At 38.9% G+C, this 17,256-nt stretch overlaps 1 protein-coding gene across 9 annotated transcripts in view; it reads left to right on the top strand.

The window, feature by feature from the left end:
* LOC105431733 (cyclic nucleotide-gated channel alpha-3) overlaps positions 1-17,256 on the top strand; it is a 162,127-nt gene that overhangs the window by 24,072 nt on the left and 120,799 nt on the right. For all 9 annotated transcript variants that reach the window (XM_089075213.1, XM_089075210.1, XM_089075212.1 and 6 more), the window contains exons 2-3: positions 10,471-11,414; positions 12,935-13,355. In XM_089075213.1, coding sequence (XP_088931339.1) covers positions 13,019-13,355 — 337 coding nt within the window. In that variant the 5' untranslated portion in view covers positions 10,471-11,414; positions 12,935-13,018. The remainder of the gene's footprint in view (positions 1-10,470; positions 11,415-12,934; positions 13,356-17,256) is intronic.

Below are 17,256 nucleotides of genomic sequence, written 5' to 3'. Positions count from 1 at the left end.
TTAAACAAAGCCAAATTATCAGTCAATTTTAAAACAATCTTTGATCAATCTTTGCATTGAATTTATCCTGTTTAAATTAAACATGATTTAAAGAGAAAATCTCACATTTATCATTTAATGCAGATTGAAACGTGCAAGTAAATGGCACAAAACTATTGCATTGTCTATTTATAGGATAAATATAAAACTTTTGATCACAAATCGAAAGTCCCAGGAAAAATTTCTTATTTTCCGAGATTGTTCATTTTTGTTTATTTCTTGCACGCGTACATATTTGCCTCCCTTGGAAAACTTGTCTCATGTCAACCTACTTTGAAATTCAATTTTCCTGAAATCTATGCATATTGTATCCTACATTTGCTTGTTTTCGTATAGCAGCGGATCATGATATTTTGTCGATCTTGTTTTATGGTATCTGATGACAACATAGCATGGCAGATGCTTCTGTCAATAAAAAAAAAAAAAAAAAAAAGACGAAAAACGAGACATTATCTGCGCTGTCATAAAAGCTTTGTCTATTAAGCACTTCCTTTGAGCTTAATTTGCTTTACCCATTGTCGACTTTTAATGAGAACGTTGTAACAATTTCTTTTTTTTTTCGATCATGTTTTTAAATACTTTTCTCAATACTTTTTGTATAATTGAGACGTTGATATTTGAAACGAATAACGTTAAATATATTCTCCATAATTATAAACATCATCTTGTTAGAAATTATTGTAATTTTCAAAGTATAACATAATTATTATTTAAAAATAAATAATAATTTACATAAATTTTCGTATTTCGTAATGATAATGATGATGGATTTTTGAAAGAATAGTATTTATGATTTTTCATATTCACAAAAGAAAAATAATAACTATGTAATTTTTAAAAATTGCGCGACGAATTGCTGTGGTAACTATGGCGTTCCTTCCTTTCTCTCATTTCTTCTTTCCTTTCGTAAATGGCTCGACCAAATAACACAGCCAATATTGTCCGGAATTTCGGCAACAACCGTTTCCCGGGCAACGTCTCTTGTCGCCATAGTAACTCCTTGCGAACCGAGTCCTACAGAGATTCACAGAGCATGAGAACGGATCTCGCTCGCTACTAAATATCCTGAGCAACGAGATCATTTTCTCGGTTCGTTCGCGAAATGCCAGATGCTGGAGAGAAACAAGAATATCGGAGATATCATCTCAGTTTCAATGTGAACGCCGAGGGGAAAATTTAAACTGATAAAATATAATCCTTTTTGTGGTTTTGCCTAACGTCTTATATTCTTGCTGAACTTGACATTCTCGATTTAAACTTAGTTTTCTGCGTATAAAGCAAATATTAAATGCATAATCGAGAGCGAATAGTTTTAAATTTCTGCGTCATATCACATGATAAACATATATATATATATATATATATATATATATATTCATTTATACAAAGTAAACGAGATGCTGCATATATTTATCGGTGTGTACTTGTAAATCTCATAATACGCGAGAGAGAGGAAGGGAAGGAAAGATCCACAAACTTTGACGAGGAAAGAGTACAAGCGCCAGGCTACTTAAGATCAAGAATCAACTGTACAGTCAATCCTTGTTAATTTCCCAAAGTTAATACAGCCAACGGAGGGCGGATTGGTAGCGGAATGAACGAAACTTCATTCGCAGGATACAGTTTCGGCGAGTTGCGGAGCATCCTCGAACAATCCTCGAGGATTACCAAATACCCCAAACTGCATAACTCGCTTACTACCGTGTGTGCACTCCTGGCCCCTCTCTTACTATTTCTGGACAGCACTTCCGGAAATCGTGTTAATCTTATCTGAAATGTGACGTTGATAAATGTTATGTTGTAATGAAATATGATTAATCACATCGGTATTTCTCGACGTTATGCTCGGAAGTAACTTCATTATGTTGTTACTGCTTATTACATCGTCCTTTTTACAAGTTAAGTTTTATTATTTAGCTTGATTAATTATGAGCGCCCACGTGCACGCATATTTTCAATGATTGATTATCATAGTTATCGACTACCCGCGTCTTCCTCTCTCCATCTCTCCCCGAGAGTTTCTTAGCCTATAAAGGACCGAAATTTAAATGCGCGAAGTTACGGGAAACAGATATCCATAACTCATCTACCGAGTAACGTAGTTACAGCGTCTCGTTGACTTAACACGCTAAACAGGCAATATAACTTGTATACATGTACTATACGTATGTCATCTTATATCCGTCCGATCTCTCTATAGATTCAGAGCACAATCCGCCATCAAGGTTTGTATTTGGCAATCGCAGTATAATTGATAGGATGTGTGCATCGCGCACGAAGATGCTGCTACAACTCACATATGCGATAATCAAAGATTTAACGATGGTTCGATGGAAATCACCAGAATGATTATCACGAGTTTCAAAATAATTACAACATTTTAAAACATTTTAAAATAAAAAAATTACTTGGAACAAAGACTTAATTTTCTACAAAATGACATCGCAAGATTGATCGAAAAATGTACAAATTTAACATAGCAAATTTTAAACTAATTTCGCAACAAACGTATAATGTTATCTCTGAAATTTTCAAGTAAATATACGCTTTAGGGAAAGCATAAAACTTTAACGAAACAATAGCACATGTAATAACAATAATATAATGTTCGCTAGAATATTGTTAACGCGAATTTGCCCTTTAATTAAGTTCATATCGCATCAAACGAACGTAAACATTAATATCCCAATTTATCTACGTAACAAGTAGCTCCATTCTACTTTATTCATCAAGCATAAGTGAAAAAGTATGTAATTACACGTCGCTTTGAGATTAAATGTGTCCTGGCCCTGATGCCCTTAACGTAGCTTTCGTGCGTCAAAAAAGCTCTTCCATCAAAACGCGAAAGCGCGCGGAAGCACGCCACACCGTTTCGCATTACATTATCGTATTTCACTTTCACGGTCACGTGAATTTACTCGCGGACAAAAGTGCTCGGAATCTAACGGCGGCCTGCATCGGCGATTATCAAGTTGCCCGCAGCCCGGAAGACCGGTAAAACCTCTCTCTGTACGCGGCCGTTCGCCAGCACTTTCCGCAGCCGGTGCGGCAGCCCTGCTACATGCGGTACTTTATTTTCTCACTTAATGACCAGAAGTGCACATCGCGGAATTAACCGCCGATGCTCGGCGGAGCGACAATTTAAAGCGCGCACAGCCGGCCGCGTCCAGGACGCGGTCCCATTTTCGGGCCGGCGCGACGCTCCGTTTTGTCACGTTAAAACCCCACCGTCGGTGTACGCGTGTTTTGTCCCCCGTTTCCTCGTACGCTGTCTTTTCCGAGTCCCAGAGCTGTAACTCGTGGGATTATCTCGTGGAACGCGAAGGACGGGACTCGTCGTAGGTTTATCGTCGTCACGAGAGACCCGTATGATGGATTTAATCGTGGAAACGTTTCCCGGGGTTAAGCAGATTTTAACATTTATCCGTTTGGTTATGTAAAGTGTCATTCACTCTCCTTTTCGCAAAAAAAATTCCCATTTAGTATCTCAGCTTTTTTCAAGAGGCCCTCGTATTACAACGTATTACTCCGTATAAAATACAAATGAAAAAACAATTCGGGATTATAGCAAATCTATTATATATTTATATAACATTATCACGAAGCTATTATTATTAGAGCGTACATAATAGTGATTTAATATAAAATGATTTTGATGGCACAGGTACATCGCTAATGCGTCTTTAAACATCATAACTTTATCTCAGCCACATAAACTCTCGAGCTCTTAGGCTCGAGGCTTCACAGGATAATCCGCTAAGCTAGCCAACGGTTAGCTATTTAGAACACGATTCACATGACTACTAATCTGCTCAGAAAGCCTTCACGCAATCTGTATGTGAATAAGACCTTACATATATACATACTGTATCGTACATGTAATGTTACAACTGTAATGTTACAACTCTATTAGCATTATTATTATCATGCTTCCATTGTTTCAAAGCTAATCGCGTTAATTTATCATTTCTACTCATTTCCCATTTCAAATGCACCAAAATGTCGATTCATTCTATTTTAAAGTAACATAATTGAGTTAATGACGTTGGCTTGTAGTCACATAAAAATTGGATAATTTTAAAAAAAAAAAGAAAGACTAAATAAAATGTAAAAATGTAACGAGAAAGATAAAAAGAGATAGAAGAGAAAGAATTGACAGTTTAACATCATATTCATCTATTTATTCATATATCTATGCCTTTTGTTTCAATCTGAAATCCTGAAACAAATACTGCACTCCTAAAAACGTAAAAATAAAGAGATAACAAAGAAATGCTAATTAATCGTAATAAAGAAAACGATTTCTTCTTCGAAGTGAATAAACTTTGTCCGCGCAAAGTTAAAGGCACGCTCGAATGATGACACGCGACGCAAAAAGGACACGCTCGAGAGACAACAAAGAAATCGAAAGGAAGGCACTTGGCATTCTGCAATGCAAAGTATGCTATTAATAATTACTCTTCGCGTAAAAACGAATCTCGCGAACTAACAATATGCGAAGAGAGCGAAAACTTTGCCAATAATTCGATAAGCTTCCTTCTTCTAGGAAGTCAGATGATAAGTTAAGTTCGTCTCTCGAGACCGGGTGATGCCGGGTATGGCACGTAAGGTAGCGATAATCCCCTTACAACGTGTAAAGCCTCGTGTACTACCTTCAACGATCCATTGGACTTAGTAATCTTCTAAATAATGCAATGTGAGCTTAGCATGCGTCACTTTATTGCAGGCACCGGCCCGAATCCCGCCGCAAGTCTTCGCGCAAGTGGATTATCGACGTTCGATCACTTAGTGTCGCGGAAGGATTTATCAGAATCGACTGTACGTTTTTATTTTCGCGAAAAACGACTGATCTGACTTAAGTCTCGACATCCTCGTATATCCTCGTAATAAGGATAATTATATCCTCGGTCGGCTGTTCCGAGTACTTCGATTAGGATATACTTAGGATATACTTCTTGTTTCTAGTTTTGACATGAATCGCCGATCGAACTTTCGGAGATCATAAATCTTACGTGTCGCCGAGGTTGACTCGGTGTATTTTGTCTACCTCGCGACGTAAAGGCGAAGCCTTTTGAAGTTCCCAACTCATCGATCGAGTGACATTAAGGGCAAGCTTGCGGCAGGCAAGTTTGACAAGCGAGTGGATGTTGCACTTATACAATGCCTGAGCTTGTAACAGCTGAAATATATTATTTTTCTACATCATTAAATGTGTCAATTAAATAATGTATGTTTTGTCAGGCCTCCTTGATATTCACAAGTTTATTATTATTAATTTTTTGCTAAATTTGTATATGTGTACGTTTGTGAAGATATTTCCTATACTTTCCTGTTTTACAGTACTGTGAAAAAGTACTTCAAAGCCAATTTGGAATGCACAAAAGCTTTTTACCGAGGTTGTCCTTTCACACGCAATACCCAACAAAGCGATCCATAGCAATCAACAAGTATCAATGAAACTGTCAAATCAAATTTTCAAACAAATCTAGAATAAAAGTAGATAATCTTATAGAGAAAAAAAGAGGGAATAGCAAATAATAATTGTTGATACACTTTCACTTTTTAGATATTAAGTGTTTTCTTACCAATAAGCAAAATAAAAACGTAACGCGATTATACTCTTGAGATTTTCACGGATATTTCTTTCAAAACTATATAACGCTTTGCGAGTTACCGCCATGTCATGAACTATTGTTAATGCTGTTTCGTGTACATTGCGAGTAACTTTATCAGATACAATATCAGGTTGGCTTCTCGCCTTAATAAAGTGAAATAAGTGAACTGTAATATTCACGAAAAGTTTGTGTTAACAATAGTTTATGACACAATGGCAATCCACAAATTATATAACTTTGAGAGTAATATTGTTATAGGGTATTATGTAAATTTCTAAACTCTGGTCAACGAAACAATTTGTAAAAATTTTAATCGGTTATTTAGACACAAATCGTAATAAATAGTCAATCACTCAAAACTGTTATCAACCTTCAAACTCTTCATCGGCAATTTTTTGTAAAAAAGAAAAAAGACAAATTCTTGCTGTATCAATATTTTTGTCGCTATTTTAAAAATATCCTCTTCGTCGCTGGAAAATTCTCGACTCGGTGCGACATACATAAACAGCATATATTCGCGGGTAAAGAGTTAAAGTTTCTCTTTCAACCGGCATTCAACGAAGGCAGCATTGAACGCGTCGCGTCGGAATGCTCGTGTCGGTGTAGTCGGCGCTTTTTTCACTCGGTCCATTGGCCGTTTCCATTCGGTTTCCGCGGAATTCCATTCGCGCGCAGTCCTCTGTTTTTGTCCTCCCTCTCACCATCGTATCTTTTTTTTTCCCTTTCCTCAGTCGTTTTGCAATCTGCAACTTTTGACATGCGAGCTACAGTTGAGTCGGACGCGTAAAACCCGACCTATGAGAAGCATCGACGCAGAATATCAAGTTTAATTTTACAAACTCGATCAATCCGACAAACGAAGTGGGTACGCAGAATGTGTCGTTAACGTTTGTAACTCGTATACGTGTTTCTGCGTTCTTTTTCCCCTCGTTTTTTTTCTCTTTTTCTCTTTTTATTTTAGATAACCATTGGGCGATTCATCGGATCGCGAAACATTCGCGCCCATCAACGTTTGTTTCCGCGTTGTCTAACGGTGTGCAGTTTTTTGCAGTTTCAAAATGCGATTTTTAAAATAAACTCTCTCGAAATGTAATATTAGAGCACGGCTTTGAGCGTATATTCAACAAAAGAAAAATGAGACAAATCTTCGCCGAGAGTTGGAGATAGAACGACGAGATCGTTATTGTCGTCTGGTTTTTATTTGCGCGTTTTTCCAAACGGTAATTTAGAATGTTAGTGCGGTCATCCCTTTCAATCGCAAAATATGTATTTCATGCAAAAATATGAGAGCAATATCGCGGTGTATCGCGCGAGGGGTAAATTCGTGAGTTGTTCTCGTTTCGATCGCACGGTTATGAAATTTGAATAATCGAACGGATCCGAGTGCCGGCGATGCAAGTGATTTGCCGATTCCGTTGTGCGCGATAATCGATAACTCCCGTGAAAAATATCGCTTACACGACAGGACGGCCATTGGGCCGGCATCCTTTTGCCTATTAACGGACGCGAAAAATCGGAACTTCCATTAGCGGTGGAATCGATAGGTCGTAAAAAATTCGCTACATTTAGCGGTCGCGCTCGCGCGAATTCCCGTCACTCGCGAGTTCGCTTGTTCGTTCGTTCTCGCCCCGTGGGGAGGGATTTCCGTTCTGATTCATCGACGTGCGTGTACAGAGAGAGGCCGGCGGTTCGAGTCAAAGCGGGTCATTTTCGTCCGTTGCAACGCGCCGCGCGCTGCATCTCGTCGCAATCAGCCGACGCCGTGGCGCACCAACAACGTAAACCAGACCGACACATCGAGCATAAAGTGAGAAACTGCGGTGTCTGCATTTATCGTCGGCAACGACATTTGCGCACGCCCATTTGCAGCCGCGGAGCGTCGTAACGTCGCAGAGGGCAGCGATCCCTCGCTCCTTCGCGCGGTCGATGCCTTTCCTTCGGCCAAATGAAATTCGCGATAATTTCCGCGCCATGGCCGCGGCGAAACTCTGTGATGAAAATGGATTCTTAATACTTTCCGTGTACTTTGCGAGATAAATGAATAAATTGTAAAACTCGATACAGAATGAAAAATATAACCCGTTCCCTTGGGTAATTTCATTAAAATCGGAATGGATTATGAAGTTACAAAAAGATTTGTCGCCACGATAATTCTGTTGTTTTTCTCAAAATATCTCTTCCCCCCCTGCCGTGATGTAGAAATCTCGTTGAACTGTTTCGGTATCGATCAACTGCCGCGCTTCGCGCGCCGGCCGTGTGCGCGCAAACGCAATTGAAAAAATATCAGGGAAATGGAGTCGCACAGTTTATGACGGTCGTTGCAAACGAATATCCCGTTTTCATTGTGGAATATTTTCAACGGGAATATGCATCGTGTACGATTTATTTTCAAATATCGACAAGTTTGAACAGATTTTGGCTGAACACTGCCATATTGCATCGGCAATATCTGTTAATAAATTAAACAAAAAAGTGATAAAAATAATGATAGAGCACCACTAATTTTGCATTATAAATTATACTCTATTATAAATATACTTGTCCAAATATCGATTTATTTGTAATTATAGATTCAAGTTCAGGTCAAAATGCCATTTTCATTTAAATCATCATGCAGATTGTTTAATTTATTTAAAATAAATATTAATATATCAGAATAAATTGAATTCAGTTTAACAAGCGCTCCTATATTTTCTAAAGATATCCTTTAGAGTTTCCTGCAATTTGTACTGCAATGGATGTCATATAAATTGCGCAGCATTGTCGCTCCCATGACAGATGAATCTCCTAAGCGTCGTTATGAAACTATGAACACGATACGTCGCAGAGACACAACGCTCTGATTAAGCACTAACACAAAGTCATAAACTAAGATACTGGAGTTTAAAACTGAGCACGAGACTGCTCCGTTAAACGTCACTGAGGATACTTGCTTATTTATTTTGAATGGAGGACGCGACATAGCATTAATTTATACTTATTTAGTTTGTATCAAATTGCATGGCGGTGTATGTTAATTTTCATTTGAAATTCCATTTACTTCGAAAAGACGAAAGTTTCCGCATCGCGATCAAACGCGCGTTTATTTCTACATCCAACGAGAGGCAAAATCAAATTTTGCCCGTTATCGAATATTTAGCAATCGGCTTAGGATTTACCTGATCTCCGCCTAAATCTTTAAAAGCTAAATCTCGACGGATGATTTATCGGAGCACGCCCGTAAACCCGCGAACTTTTTAACGCGCTTTCGAGAGACCTGACACTTCCCCACGATAAATACACTTCGATCTTCACCGGAATTTTTATAAGCTAAAACAAACGTACTACAAACGTACAAACGTAACGCAGACCACCAATGGATATTTTTTTCCATATTATACTTTCAAGTTACGATTTCCATACGAGAGAGCCGTCGAGTTTACGCCTGGATTGCAGCGGCGCGACGACCCCGCCGGCAATAAAACGAGACTCTCGTTGCCTACATAATTTATTCGATGCTATGCAAGGGCTCCTAATATTCATCCCGTATGCGACAGCCATTGTTCTTTGTTATGCGAAATCAATTTAACGCGTTGCCCAAAGGTCGAGCATTGTGACGGCCCGGCTGGCTAATTATTTATCGATCGATCGGCAAGAATGCAAAATAGTACAACAGATAAAATGGAATCAATTACCCATTGGGAGATATACCTTAATAAATTCATTGATAAATAATTCTCCTGTTGTAGTTGACAAAGTATTGTAGATAAAAGTACCGTGACAGACGTTATAAAATCCGTGTAGCTCTTATGTACCCCGCTTTCTTAATCTTTGCAATACGCAACGACGTCGCGTCTCGACAAAAGAAGCTATGATAAATGAAGAAAAAGGATAGTGCAGAAATCTTTTCCGCGAGAACAAGTCGTCTTCCCATTACAATGTGAAATATCGTAGGGACATTTTTTTGCGTTTCGACGTCAAACGATTGAGTACATTGTCAAAGTGTCTTTCTTGCGCGAGAATAAGAGGGCAAAATAATATGTCAAGTTGGCTAGACGTGACAATTCAGTGTTCGTGTAGTCAGAAATCTGCTTGACCCTATTCTCTCGCACATACAATACCCTTTTCTCTTTTATCAGACCCTCCTTGCCCATAACTCCATGCCGTTGTGTAACTGCAAAATGTGCACGTAGCTAATGCGACGATATATCTATCATCTCGTCACATGACAGAATGTATGTGCCAATGCGCTAGTTAGAAATTAATTGAAAAATTTCTAGTTACGTACGAACGCTGCGCAGAGGAAATTTCCATGACTAAAAAATTAAATTTAAAGTATCATTCCTTATTTAATCTTATTTTATGTTATTATTTTATATATATTCTTTATTATTTTATATTTATTCATATATATTTTACATGCAGAAATGTTTTATCTAAAAACAATTTGAATGCTCATTTGAGATACATCACGATCCATTTGCTACTCCAATTCCCTTGAGATTAATCTGAGTGTAACGAACGTATGAACCACCCGCGCAACTTGAGGTTCGGCATAATCGATATTAGCAATTTTGATGGGCCACGTCCTAATCTCCAGCTCATTACTTCTCCATCAACGTCGAGCGTTTAGCCCTTAAAGAGACGTCTCTGGCCCTCAGAGAGTTGACGGAAATTCTGCATCAATTTCCTTTGGGAATAACATCGTTCGCGTTCGCGAAACCCACACCTGTTAAAACAATTTTGTGCCAATGTCACCTGACATATATACGTATATATTTTAACCAGCACCTACCGTTCAGTAAATAACGTACGTTTTCTCTCTGTTTCTTCCCAGAACTCTGTTCCCCCGTGACTTACGTACTTCGAGGACGAGTCTCCGGCCGTCGGCGAGTTGGACACGGAGTATCGAGTGTATCAGCGAGAGTGGTTGAACGTGGAGTAGACGAGAGCGCAGCAGCAGCGACACGTGAGACGAGTGTCGTCGCTCGAGACACTTGTTGCACGTCGGCCGTCCCTTAAAGAGGGTCTGTCGGCGTTAATATCGGGCCACCGGGCATTCCTGCGGCCGCGAGGGAGCTGACACGGACACGGACCCCGTTTGTCATCGGTACCGCGAAGAGGCGGGAGTGTGTTACGAGTGTGCCGACGCCGACGGGGGTTTCGAGGCTGGTGAACGCGCCATCGGGCCGAGCGTAGTAACCGCGGCATGTCGCTCGACGGGACGATCGCGGAGGATCGCGTGGCGAGCGAAGCGTGCCTCGTACGCCTATCGATCACCGTTCGCAAAAAGTGCACACGCGTCGCCGTCGCCGTCGCCGTCGCCGTCGCCGCCGCCACCGTCACCGCCGCCACCGCCGCCACCACCGCCGCCGCCGCCACCATCACGATCGCGACGCAGGGTGGTCGTTAGCGCGTCGGACGATCGGTGCCGGAAGCGACGTGCTCGACGAGTGTCACTTGGCATGCCGCCGATCGTCGTGCGATCCCCCTCGGTGGTCGGCCGTCGTCGCTGCTCTTCACGTCGGTGCGTGCGAACGCTCGAGCGGCTCGAATAACAATCGGTTGCGCGGTAGTCCGGAAGCGGGGCACGGAAGCGGAGTGTCGTAGACACGTGGCAGACCGCGTACCGGAGTATCGGTATCATACCGGGGATCAAGAGAAAGCGATCATGTGCTACGCTCGGTGACACCGGTCGCGATCGTGCGCGGCGTTACCGTTGGCGGTATACGTAGTCAGCAGAGAGCAGAGCTACCACTGCGGGGCGGCTATCACCACGTGGTAAGTACATCCCCATCGCGCTCCATGTGTATCTTCACCCTTCTCTCTCTTATCCCGATTGTACTCGGCTTATCGGTTCTTGTATATAGACGAACTCGGGGTCGAAGACCTTTCATCCCTAGACTTTAATCCCGGTAATCCTTTCAGAGATCGTTGTATTTTATTCCCGTGTACGTGTATCATTTATACGATGTATATATATATATATATATATATATATATATATATATATATATATATAAATCAGTATCTGAATTAAAATGTTTCAAAAGAGCTAAACTTGACCGAATTTTTATTTTTCATAAAGAAATTAACATTATATTTTAAATAAGCTGATAAATTTTAATTTTACAAATGATTTGCTTCTCTAAAGCATGTCTCTTTATGGCAAGTAGATATAACTACGTATGATCAGACAGAACTTTTTAATCGTCGAACTTATTAAGTACGATCTAAATCACTGATTGATAAATGCTCGATTATTGTAAACGTTATAATATAATAAATTCACCTTGTGCATAAATTGCTGTATAAACTTTTTTGCCTTAATTACATGATTTATATCCTTTATCTACCTACTTTTGAAATATAATAAAAGAATTTTAGAAAATTTTGTCGGCATACAAAATATTTCACAAGTAGTTCATTTCTTTTCTTTTCTTTTGTAAAACGCCATACATGAAAGCGAAGATGGAAGGCAATTTATCATATATTATCAAAAGTTATCACATTCTTCTAAGCACAGCTTTTTCATAGTCAAAATCGATAAGGCAGAATAGAGACTAAAAGGAGATGTATGTGCGTCCGACTGATCATTTATCACAAACGTTCGTCGAAGATAAAAGTGGCCAAATTTTTATTCTGCGCGAGCCAAACTATTACGTAGCCTCAGGAAAACTGCTAAATTTCAATTTTATGGGTAATTTGTCTCCCAGAAGCATCATTCATAGTCTCTAACGCGACAAGTAGATACAGCCTTGTATGGTCAGACAGAATCCCTCAGTAGTTGATATCGCAGTTTAGTACAAATATTACATATACGACACATGACGATTATCATAAATATTATGATATAATAAATTCATACTGTATTAAATTGCTGTATAAATTCTATCCATCATGTTTGACACATATCGGATAAACAAAATTACAAACATCAATGATGTAATCGATAAAAAATAAAACATAAGCTAATAAAGCTGAACTCTTTATGAGTGTTGATTTAGTTGTAATGCAATAAATATACTAAAATTGTTTATATAATACATAACAAAAAAGAATATTTCGGCAATTTGTTAAATTCTATAAACATGAGTCTTAAATAAAAAAATTCGAAAGAACGTGAAAAAAAAAGCAAGAAAGATAATATTAGCGATGCAGTTCGATCTTAAACGCAAGACGTTTGCGGGGATTAGATCTTTGAAATCTTATTCTCGCCAGCGGAACGAAACTCATACAGCAGTTTAATATCGGCTCGGCTCGGTAAATAAAAGCGGGTAACGCGCGCGTATAAATTTTAGGTGGATATCCCCGAGCGTGTACTCGGGCGGTTTTGGCTAGGACAAGAGGAAACAAAGACCGGAAGGCTGGATCACCTCCGTGGAATGTCTTCGGGCGCCAAGCGACTGGTGCAGTCGCTTAGGGGCCGGACCGGGGGCAGGGGCACCGGCGGCGGTCGTTCCGACGCCGGTGCCGGGGAGGATAGCGGCGTCGGGGGTGGCGGGGCCAGCACCAGCGCGACGAGACTGTGCCATTACGACAGCGGGCACGAGCTCGACGAGATCTCGGTGATCGGGACTACCGTCAGGGACAACGAGGGGCTGACGACGCCCACTACGCCGTGTCACTGCAGGAATATCAAGTACGGCAGCGGGCAGACGCTTTGCAGCATCGCCGGATTGCCGCCCGCCCCCGCCATACCCGCGCACAGAGCGCAGTCCGGTGAGTTCAATCATCATCTTTTTGGCTTTTATGGCGAAGCCACCGGCCCATGCACTTGCATCGGAAATGAATCGCCTCGTACATTGACATTAATTTAATTTAATTTATTTAAATTTAAATGCACTTGGATTATTAAAATAAATATATTATATTTTGTTAAAGTAAGATCTATTGTTAGCTGCGTTGAAATCGACTGCGACTTGGAAATTTCGTCCTATCGATCGATTTTAATCATTTAACTATAATTGAAATTCTATATTCTTTCTTAATAAAGTATAATATTGTAATTGATTTTGTGGTTCTATTTACGGGAATTATTTCATTAAATTGTGTATTTATTCACTTTTTTGAATATCTATTTTTTGAAATATCTCCGTTTCTTTTTAATTATGACAGTTAACATTATGATAATAAACATTTCTATTTCTATTCTGTAAAGCAATCTGTTCGTGAATATATCTATCACGTTATGATATTATCGCCTGTCATTTCTGACATAAATCTACTTCGAAATAGATCGAAGGAACTTCAGTCGGTAACAAATTGCACGTGATGTCATACAGAGAATGGAAAAACGTACATTACATATGTTATGTACATTACGGATTAAGAGATTAAATTATGCTCATCGATCTTGTTTGGAATTCTTCCAAAATGCGCATAGATTTACGAACTGACCTCATTCATCGTGCAACTTTAAACTTTATTCTCAAAGTCATATTTCGTATGACTTTGGGGATAAAGTTCAAAGTTATAGCGGACAGACTATAATGTAAGGCTACCCATTTTCGATTCAGCGGGTTGGATAGTCCCCTTTCGTTGCGAGGGAGCGCCATAGTCACTGGCTGCTGCGATGCAGCGCGGAAATTATGTAACGTGCGCGTAGAATGGTTGCAAGCGGCAAAAAATGTAGACACTCTGACCACGGGAGCCATTAATTTTTATTACCGCGTGTATTCTCTCGCCTTCGGACAATCACGAAGTCGTTGTTGATTCGCTCTACACGCTCGTTCTGCGCACCGCTCGTTCTCGATAGATACGATCCGGTCTACAGCGTTGCAACGCGCAATATTTATTGACACAACGCGAAGCATATTCACGATGTTTCGTTAACGCGAGCCATAAACTAGGCCGGAATTTTCCGCAGAGCGCAGCGCAGCTCGCTTCGTATCAATCTTCGTGCGTAACTTATTACGCTCCGTAAACAGTCATAAATTCTCGTTCGCGTCTCTAAGAAACGTGATTTTCACTTAGGAAGCGCGTTTCCTGCTTTATACTTAATCTCGCGAGCACTTTTTTAATCTCCTTCCGCTTTGCGAAAGACCACCGACCGGCCTTTCCTTGAGCCTTTCCTTTCAAACGAAATACAATCCCGCCTGCTGTTTCCTGACATTTATCGCGATCTCACGTCTATAATTTCTACCGGTATGATATCCATGCTAGGATTCTCGTATCACGTATAATTACGTGTTATTGGAAAGATATTTTTTGTTTCGTGACGTTCAGAGGAAAAAAATGCACGCCGCGTTTTTGTCTTGTATTTTTACTCCAGCAATCATTCCAACAAAATGATCTATTGATTACTAAACTATTAACCATTAAATGTAGTTTCTTTCCTATCCTCGTAATTACAGACTTTGTTAAAAGAGAACGAGATATTTATCACAGTGCAGTACAGGAAAGCCGTGATAAGACACGTTTCAGCAATTTCGTTTCAATTAAATTAATTTTCTATTTGTCGTGTATCTCTGGTTTTATATTTAAAATACGAATTATCTTAATAACTATCAGTTAATATACACCGAGTAGTAGTTGACTGTGTAGTTAATTGTTCAAAATTTATATTTAGATAATATTTTGAAATTTAATTTTGTACGTTGTAGAAAAGCGCAAGAAAAAAGGGGCGTTGAAAATTAAAAGCAAACAAGCCCACACGTATGAAAAAAATATATTAAATTACTACAAATGAAAATTCTCGTAAACTCTCGTAATCACAATACGAACACCGAAAGTTACTTAAGACATAAATTAATTAAGGAAAAAGAGAATGTATATAATTGTTGTTTGCCCGCCTTTCAGCATAAAGAACAGAAAATTCCTCATTAATTATAGTTTTAGAACCTTAAAGCTTTGTAATAAGGACTCAAAGACTAATGGAGCGGAAAAGTAGCGTTTCAGGACTTTAATCTTACGACATTGCCAGAAAGGTTTCGATCAACTTTGACGCCATTAAAGGCAACAGCTGCTACTGTCTTTCGAAGGTTTAATGCACGCTTTGACTTATCGTCGGAAGCACCCAAGAGATAATTCGAAATCCATTATCCAGTTTAAACCATAAGATTAACAAGATAAAATCGATCGAGAATGATTAAAAATATCAATGATGATCATAACTATTATGGTAGATAGCTATCATGGCGATGTGAGAGAAAGAGGTGATTACTTTGTATCTCTGAAGAATATAGACCAACATAAAATTAAGATCGTCGTTAAACGATTATGACGATACGTAACTGTCGATGATGCGATGAATCCGAGCGATCGTTGTGGCGTCCTCAACGCAATATCTTCGATCGTAAATGGGAAATGCTTTATATCTCTCTTTGAGTTTTGCTACGCTAATGATGATACGACGAAGGTCGATAATACTAATCCGCTAATCGACAGTCGTTGGGTCCTGGCATCAGCAGCAGTTGCCGATGGTATCGCACAAGATTTACGAGCAACGGATTTCGATAATAGTCGATCCGTAGACATCTCCATTCTCTTGACCTAATTACGGACACGTATGCGAGAGATCGATAAAAACCGCTATCGGCGAAAAACACTTTTCCGACCGCCCTTTGTTAAGCGAAACATCGTGAGCAGATCCTGAGAGCGAAAGCGCAAAAAATCGAAACACGGTTCGATGTTGGCTGACACTAACAGAGACGTGAGCTTTAAATTATCGTGAAGAAGATTCAAGTTAAAGTGTTCATCGAAGGACCTAAATATCTCCATATGTCGATAATTGTAATATTTTAACTTAGACATGGAAGAGTATGAAAGACTCGATCCATTAGCTTTAACTTTACAGACATTCCTGCCACATCTACTTAAAAGAGGACACCAGGATGATGAATCAAAGAATCGATTTTTTTTTATTTTACTTCTGAAAGTTCAATTCTTAATATTTTAAAATATTTATTGTTCGATCGTGGCTTTTTGCAATATTTTAAATCGTTTTCATTTGCGACTAAAAAAAAGAATAAAATTTTTAATCGAATAATCGAAATAAAAAAATCGAATAATTTCAACTTTAAATGAAACGCCATTTTGTTGCAAATTGTTATTCTTAAAAAAGCCATGATCGAACGATTAGCGACATCATTTAAAAATAAATAATATCAAAATCATTTATTTCAAATGCCTACAAAGAGAGTTATCATGTCAATCAATGAAGGATAATTTTTAAAAACAGATATTTTTTATTATATTACATTTCAATCGAAAATTAATATTTTTTAATTCATTTCTTTTAATATATTCTATATAAACTATAAATTTTTATTATTTCTCTATCAAAATAAATTATTTAAATCAATTATGAACAACACAATTGCACGCTAAAGATAAAATATATTTATCGATCCTGATGTTCTTTTTAAAAAAATATCTCGTCTAAAAATTTCCATAACTTGCAAGATTGTTTGTCAAACAATTTCATAAAACTTCCTTATTAATTCCAACAAATACACTTTTACATTATTCCAAAAAGAAATATTGTCTGCTGAGAAATTGCTTTCACTTCTGACGGGAACGACAAAACTGATAGGCAGTATAATCTTCCGAGTATATCCTACCCAATTTCCCCTCCCCAATTTTCCCTTCTATAGAACGAACAGGGTGATAAAGGGTGGCA

The sequence above is a fragment of the Pogonomyrmex barbatus genome, unplaced genomic scaffold (genome assembly GCF_055798465.1).
Source record: "Pogonomyrmex barbatus isolate J1 unplaced genomic scaffold, ASM5579846v1 scaffold18, whole genome shotgun sequence".
Lineage (NCBI taxonomy): Eukaryota > Metazoa > Arthropoda > Insecta > Hymenoptera > Formicidae > Pogonomyrmex > Pogonomyrmex barbatus.
Note: the sequence above shows the minus strand (reverse complement) of the source record. Positions and strands in the feature narration are given on the sequence as shown.